This window comes from Theobroma cacao, unplaced genomic scaffold, assembly GCF_000208745.1.
Source record: "Theobroma cacao cultivar B97-61/B2 unplaced genomic scaffold, Criollo_cocoa_genome_V2, whole genome shotgun sequence".
Taxonomy (NCBI): domain Eukaryota; kingdom Viridiplantae; phylum Streptophyta; class Magnoliopsida; order Malvales; family Malvaceae; genus Theobroma; species Theobroma cacao.
Genome location: NW_017234778.1, coordinates 12,891 through 20,891, shown reverse-complemented (window position 1 = coordinate 20,891; position 8,001 = coordinate 12,891). Strand labels below are relative to the sequence as shown.

Sequence of the window (8,001 nt, the reverse complement as noted above, 5' to 3'; positions counted from 1 at the left end):
AGGGTTTTTTCTTGGTACATATCAGGACGCAATAGGCCTCGGATTATATGAAAGGGTTAGCTCTCTTTAATATTATAAATCTTACTCTTTATTCTTAAGACCCAAATTTGATAATATTATAAGGCATAATTCTTGAAAAAAATCCCTAATCTATAAATTTTAACACTTTTTTAACTTTTTATGGGATAAAAATGTTTTTTTTTTTCTTGACGCATATCAAGACTCAATAAGCCTTGGATTATATGAAAGGGGTAACTCTTTCATATTATAAATCTTACTTTTTATTCGTAAAGATCCAAACTTGATAATATTGTAAGATATAATACTTGAAAAAATTCTCCAAACTATTTAAAAAAAATTTAAATAAATCTTTATTCTTGTATTATATTCATCATCTATTATTATACATCAACATGTTATGTTAACGTTAAGTGACATAAAATGATAAATGATATTTTGACTAACAACAGTTAGTCAATTATTATATATATGAGCTTATTTGATTTATAATAAAAGTATAAGGACTTGATTAATACAATAAAACAATAAAAACTTAATTGAATTTTTATGAATAGTTCATGGATTCTTTTAAATATTATGCCATTATAATGAAATTCTCAAATTTTAATCATTGTGGTGTCTTTGTAAGAAAGCATAAAAAACTATATATTACTAAAAATACTTGTAATTAAAACTAAAATTTATTGTAACATGCCTTCTAATGTCATCCTAATTTAGGAAAAAGAATTGGTTAAATTTAATTGTTATGTTAATAAAAACAAAATAATTATTACAATGTTGTTATTATTATTTATGTTGGGGGAAGGAGAACTGAAATATAGATTTAATTTATTAATTACCTATTGCCAATGAAACCTTTAGATAACTTCTGATGGTTAAGTCAACAAGATAATTATAATCAACTCTTAGTTTTGGGGAGACTCGTGCCTGCACTAAATTTATATTTATGTAATATTTATCTAGGAGACGTCATAATTTCTTAGATTTTATATTTTCAATTTACAAAACATGTTAACTAACATCTATTGGCACTAATTAAGATTATTATATTTATAAAAAAGGAAATTTGTAGTTAATATACTGATCTTTCTTGAATTTGGTGAGGTTAGTGCATTAAATGTAAAAACTTTTCTGACAATAATATTTAACTATTCTTAATTGTCCTCGTGAGTTATAAGCATCTGTTAACTAGAATTTTTATTATTATTATTAAGAAAAAGTGAATTTAAACTTGGCTTGCTGAGCAAGGAACACGTGCACTTATTTTTGAGTTAATCACTCGATGCTTATTTTATTATTTTTTAAGATTAAACAATCGTACTATAATTGTCTTTAAATTAATTTTCTCTTTCATTATGATAAAAAATACTATTTAGTATACCAATAATATTCTGTGTAATATAATATAAAACGCCGTAGTGCTATCGCTTCTTAATTTATATTTTCCAAATGCTACAATCACATATATTCTGCGTATGGTAAGCAACATATAAAAGCATGAGAGTAGAGATCATTTTTTGCTTTGCGTGTATGTATTAGCAATTAATCCACCATAATATTATGCTTAAAATGTCCTATTGATTATTGGGTCCCACTTTCTTGCATTATATGTTCCCTGTTTCCTTTTGTTAATTTCTTGTATCAATAATTGAGTAACCGTTGAGTTGATAGCATTATCTTCCAACTCTCCTAACCCTAGAGGTTTCACTTAACAAATTATTTAATTTCTACTATTATTAAAAGATTATCCTTCCATTTCATTGAACCACTTTGTGGGGTCATCTCCAGCCATAAAAGCTTCAGAAAAACAAATTTCATAGAAATCATGTTTGATCTAGCTTGTAGAAAGTTGAAGAGTAGAAATTCAAAGTAAAAAATTTATGCCCAACTCTATTTATGATGCATTTTGATAATTCTATTCATTTCTTCTTACATAATCCATTTTATATATTCAAAATAGGAGTTACTTAGGCTAATTATTAAATGCTTTGTTTGTTAATCACCAATAATAATCTATCTTCTATATTAATATACAAAGGAAGTGATTAAGGGTTATAAGAATATCAATTCAATTGGCAAGATTATCAAAATAAATAAATAAATAAATAACATAACGCAATGATAATACATACAAAACTATGCATATAAACGTCCTTTTATTTTTCCTAATTAGGAGTTGGGTCCTATTTTTGAATTGATTTTATTATATATAAATATTATTATGTTACATAATTATTCTTTTGTACTTTCATTTTTTATCGACATAATCAGTGTGTCAAAATTTAGTATATAAAAAAACACTAAAAAATCCTCTATATATATTATGAGTCATTTTTGTATGTAGAACGACTCGCAATCAATCAATGGAAACCTTGGAGATAAAAGTGAAAGAGAAAAGAAAAATCAAGCATTTTACACTCGTGGGACAATACAGGCCATGTTCATGACAGATTATAGTAACATCCAACAACTCAACAAGGCAGCCATATGGTCCCAGAAATTGTAATAATTCATGAATCATGAGGAATTAATTATACAATATCTTAGGCAGCGAAATTTCAATACAATTTATTACGGTAGGTCACAGCCTAACTATATTGGTCACTAGTTACTTCATCTTCATAAATGGCTTGGCCTAATAAAATGACCTACATCTAACTAGTTTAATTTCAACATTCGGTCTACACCACTAGCATCGATCCAATTCAGATAAGTTTATTCCCATTTTTTTAATTACATTACTTTGAAGGCAAGATTTGTCAACCCATGAATCGTCTTAGTGGTTCCCCCGTTTTGACCACGTGTCCGCACCGTTTTGCCAGTTAATATAGGCATTAATTATGACCATAAATGTTAATAATCCACGGGCAATTTGTTCATCTCTATTAGACTGCAATTTTGAGATTCCATATTCAAATGGTAAGAAGAGAGGTGACAAAATTTATAAAATTATTGAACATCATTTTCTCTTATTTGTGTGGATCGATCAAGTATTACACATATTTACAGATTAATTAATATAAGGTTTCTTATTAAAAAAATGTTTTTGTTTTTTTATATATTTTTAAAAATTGATAACATCTACGAATTATAATTTTTAATGCTAAAAAGTTAAAAGAATATTAAAAATAAATATTTTATACAAAAACAATAAGAGTTGTTATTGTTCAAAAAAGAAAAGTAACCATAATTTTGACAGGACTGAAAAAATGGTAAATATTCAATTGGAAATAAAGGGAGTAATGGAGGGGCAATTTGGGGAAGTTGAAGGAACCAAGGATGGAAGAAAAAGGAATTGTGAATTGTGGAACTGAAGCAAAGTAAGATGTGTAGTGATCATCTGATCGAATAAAATATTTGAATAATTAGGTTGTATGATAAGAGGGTCAATGGGATGCATGTTAGGGGCTGTTTGTAATTTCAACCTCAAGTGTAGCCAACGGCCACTGAAATCCAAAACGCCCCAAAAAGCAAAGCTGACCTACATGGCCCAACTTATTATCCCCATCGTCGCTATCTGCAGCTGTTGATAAATTTTCCATTACTATCCGTAATATAATAATACCATTTTTTTTCTTTTATTCTTCGTTTACAGATATTATAATCCATATATCTTCTGCCACTTTTTTTTATATTTATTTTCTTGTTATGCGTATGTCTGTATATATATGTATAATAATAAAAACCCAAGTAACCACTTGGGTTCTTTTTCACCGGCAAAAGCAAAAAATAACTGGAGATTCCATACAGATTAAACAATATATATAATATATAAAGTTCTTGTTTGAAATTGTTTTTTTGGGTTGAGATTGACAGGCTGATCCCCACCAAAAATAAGATAAATAAATTCACCATACCCCTATCTTACATCAGACCCCTTGATAATATTCACCCTTCCCTTGTTATACTATTCTTTTTTCAGCTGTAATTGCTAGGAGAGAGTCCTGTGCTGGGGGACTCAACTATGGCAGAAAGCTCCGCCGATGCCTCGGCAGCGCCTGGAATCCATGAAGGCAGTGAAATTGGCATGGTTGGCTCAAATTCAGGCGAAGAAGATAAGGGTAGGGTTGATGAAGGTGACCGGAGTTTTGGAGGAAATCGATGGCCTAGGCAAGAGACTCTGGCTTTGTTGAAGATACGTTCCGACATGGATGCTGTCTTTAGAGACTCAAGTCTCAAGGGTCCATTATGGGAAGAGGTTTCCCGGTGAGTTAAAAAATCTATTTTAGTTTTGTTTTTGCTTCACGGGATTGAGAATTTAAGCTATCTAGGTCAGCTGATCATGCATGCAGATCACCTGATTTAGGATTTTCAACTGAATCTTGGTTTCTCTTACAAGTTTGTTAGATGTCATTCATAGTTCACAAGTAATTCAATATCAGTTTTCTTGGATTCTGGGAAAGAGGAATTGGCTTTCAGTTTTCTGTTTTCATTGAATTCAGTGTTTACAAGGGAATTGAATTCAGCTTTTCTTGTCAAGGCCTTTTCTCAAGCATTTAAATTTTAAAAGTTGCAAAGAGTAATCGCAGCTGCTGATAGTTGTGGTTTCTGGAGACGGTTTCTTTTGGCTCTTGTCCATTTTAGTAAAATTCCATAAAAGAAAGGTTATCAGCCTAATAAATGTCTACAGATACTTCCAACATGGGTTGTGAGTTTCCCATGTGGCCTTGGTTGGTTAGGTTTTCTTTTTTTCCTCTCTTTTCTGTCCTACTTTCTATGTTCTTCTTGTTCTTTTGATGTTTATTAATGTCGCAAAGTGCTTTTAAACTTTATTCTATTGCCGAATTTGAAATAGAGTGTAAACAGAAATAGAGCTGTTTTGCAACTGTTTTTCTCAGGAAACTGGCTGAGCTTGGTTATCATCGAAGTGCCAAGAAATGCAAGGAGAAATTCGAGAATGTTTTCAAGTACCACAAGAGAACCAAAGATGGCCGAACTGGCAAGGCAGATGGCAAGACTTATAGGTTCTTTGATCAATTAGAAGCCCTTGAGAATCTTCACTCACTCCAATCACAATCACCTCCAAAACCTCAAACTCCAACCCCAACATCGGCGGCAATGCCTTGGACTAATCCTCCTACTGCCTCCAATATCCATGTCCCATCAACAACAATAAACCCTACCAATGTACCTCAAACCAATGCCACACCTTCAATAAACCCTACCATTTCCACCCAAGCAGTTCCTATACATTCCATAGGTCCTTATTCCAATAGTATTCCATCTTCTTTCCACAACATTTCATCAAATCTTTTCTCCACTTCTACCTCTTCCTCAACCGCATCTGATGACGATTCAGATCAAGGGAGCAGTAAGAAGAAGAGGAAATGGAAGGAGTTTTTCTGGAGGCTGACAAAGGAGGTGATTGAGAAGCAAGAGGAGTTGCAAAACAAGTTCTTGCGAACAATAGAGAAGTGCGAACAGGAAAGAACGGCACGCGAAGAAGCTTGGAGAATTCAAGAAATGGCACGGATCAATAGAGAACATGAGATTTTAGTTCAAGAACGATCCACGGCAGCTGCAAAAGATGCTGCAGTAATTGCATTCTTGCAAAAGATATTGGGACAGCAACCGAACACGGTGCAAGTGCAACCACAAGAAAATCCTCAACCAACACCGCCTCCGCCGACAGCACCCTTATCGCTGCCACCTCCTTTGCATCAGCCGCAACCGCAGCCACCAACCCCAGCCTTGAATTTTGATACCTCGAAAATGACTAATGGAGCGTATAATGTGGTTTTATCTAGTCCTTCACGATGGCCAAAAGCTGAAGTTCAAGCTCTTATAAGGCTTAGAACTAATCTTAACGTGAAGTACCAAGAAAATGGGCCTAAGGCTCCTCTATGGGAGGAGATCTCAGCCGGGATGAGAAAGCTTGGATATAGTCGGAGCGCAAAGCGATGCAAAGAGAAATGGGAAAATATTAACAAGTACTTCAAGAAAGTAAAAGAAAGCAGCAAGAAAAGGTCTGAAGATTCCAAGACATGCCCATACTTTCACCAGCTGGATGCTATTTACAAAGAGAAAATCAGCAAAAACGAGAATTCAGTTGGTTCTTCCGGTTATGGGGTTAAGCCTGAGAGCAAGATGGTGCCACTGATGGTACAGCCGGAGCAGCAATGGCCTCCACAACAACAAGAAATTAGCCAGCAGGCAGAGGCGATGATGGAGGAAGCTGAGAGGGAAAATGTGGATCAGATTCAAGAAGATGAAGAAGATATTGGAGAAAGTGAAGGAGAGGAATATGAAAGGAATGCTTTTGAGCTAGTAGCAAACAAAACTGCTCCCATTGGCACTGCCGAGTGAGACAACAAAGGGAAGCTTCTAATCAAAGCTGACATCAAGTGAGGCATGGAAAAGGCGATTTTGCTATAGTATTTACTATGGTGAAAAAAAAAATTATAAGGGCAGTAAAAAGATGTATCATAAAAAACTTAAAACTTTGTTTTCGGGTGAGAAGATCCAGTTGGTTTTGAAGAGGGAAAGGAGTTAGATTCTCTGATGATTCAGCAGGAAATAGTGGTGGTGAATTGGATTAACAGCCATGCACATGGAGTGTAGTTTTATAGTGGGGTTAAATGTTTCTTTTTCTTTATAATTTATTATTTATTTGCTAAATAAATATTAGGTGTGGAAAGGGTATACGGAGTTAGGGTGGGGAAATGTTTGCACAGTATAAAATGAAGTCAACTAGTTCTTTGTATCCTTCTTTCTGTTCATAGTGGAATAGATTTTTTCTACATAACAATTTATTATATTAAAAGGAAAAAAAAAAGTTAGTGCTGTATCTTTCTTTCTGTTATAATTGCTGTAAATGTGTAAATGGAAGACATGGCTTTTAGTGTTTGTTGTCGAGTGAGTACAGAATAATTGCCAGATTTCACCACTAGAAATATAAGGAAAAAGTGAAAAACATTTGCAATGTATTTTTAACATGAAAGCTAGTATTAGTTTTGGGTGTGATTCTTCACCCTCGCCAGGTTGCCCTTTCTTTGTGTGTTCGCAAATTAGCTTCGAATCCTCCAAATGCAACAGGCCACTTGAAAAGAGTTAATTACGTGACCCATGTGAGGGGTGAAACTACTCCAGTTTTGTGGAGAAATTTCATTCTGACTTACTTTTTGAAAAGAGATTATGCAATTTTATCATTGACCCAAATATTTAAGTATCAAAATTATTAATCTTATTTCGTTATTTAATTTTAATTCTTTCTTTCAATTTTACTTGTGTTTCAAAATTATAATCTTGGTCACTCGAACTTAATTCACTACAATATAATAGACTAGTTTCAATGAAATTAGTTCAGATAAAATTAAGTTGATAAAAATTTCCTCAACTATCTGTTGAAAATATGCAAAAATTAATTTCGTTGACATTTCTATGAAAATTCATTGAAACATTTTGACAGATTTTCTCCACAGAAATAATTTCGTAGAAAAATTAATATCTTTTTGTAGTGATTTAAGTAGTAAGGCTGAGGTAAGATTTGGATAAAGATCTAAATTATTCCACTTGTAGTACTCCTTGCACTTAAAAAAACAATCTTAGACTTACATAGTTAGTAGATTTTCTATTGCTGCGGTAAAATTATCACTTGTTGATTTTTTTTTATGTATTTTTAGAAACATAAATAAAAAATGTAATTTGAAGGAAAAAAATAATGTTAAGGGTTTGTCTAGCTAGCTATTGGTACCATTAATTAGCATTATAGGTTGGTAATTAATTAAAAAAGATTATTCGAAATAATAAATAAAGGTAATAAACAAGATGGAAAATGTTAAAAGCAGTTTTCAGAAATACCCACCTCATCAATAAAAGAGGGAAAATCAAGAAAAACAAAGACACATGAGAGAGGTGTACTGTCCTGTTAGGGGTGTAGAGAAGTGAATTAGCTATAGGCTTTCAAAGAGGGGGCCCTTTCCACAACATGGCTAAACCTAACCTTGAGCCTAATTAGGGTCCTACTAGAGGAATCTTCTA

At 32.7% G+C, this 8,001-nt stretch overlaps 1 protein-coding gene across 1 annotated transcript; it reads left to right on the top strand.

Moving 5' to 3' along the window:
- Nucleotides 1-3,820: 3,820 nt before the first annotated feature.
- Nucleotides 3,821-6,826, top strand: LOC18592609 (trihelix transcription factor GT-2). The gene is made up of 2 exons (XM_018129797.1): nt 3,821-4,227; nt 4,860-6,826. The coding sequence occupies exons 1-2, from the start codon at nt 3,986-3,988 to the stop codon at nt 6,325-6,327; spliced, it is 1,710 nt and encodes a 569-aa protein (XP_017985286.1). The 5' UTR covers nt 3,821-3,985; the 3' UTR covers nt 6,328-6,826.
- The last annotated feature ends 1,175 nt before the right edge of the window (nt 6,827-8,001 follow it).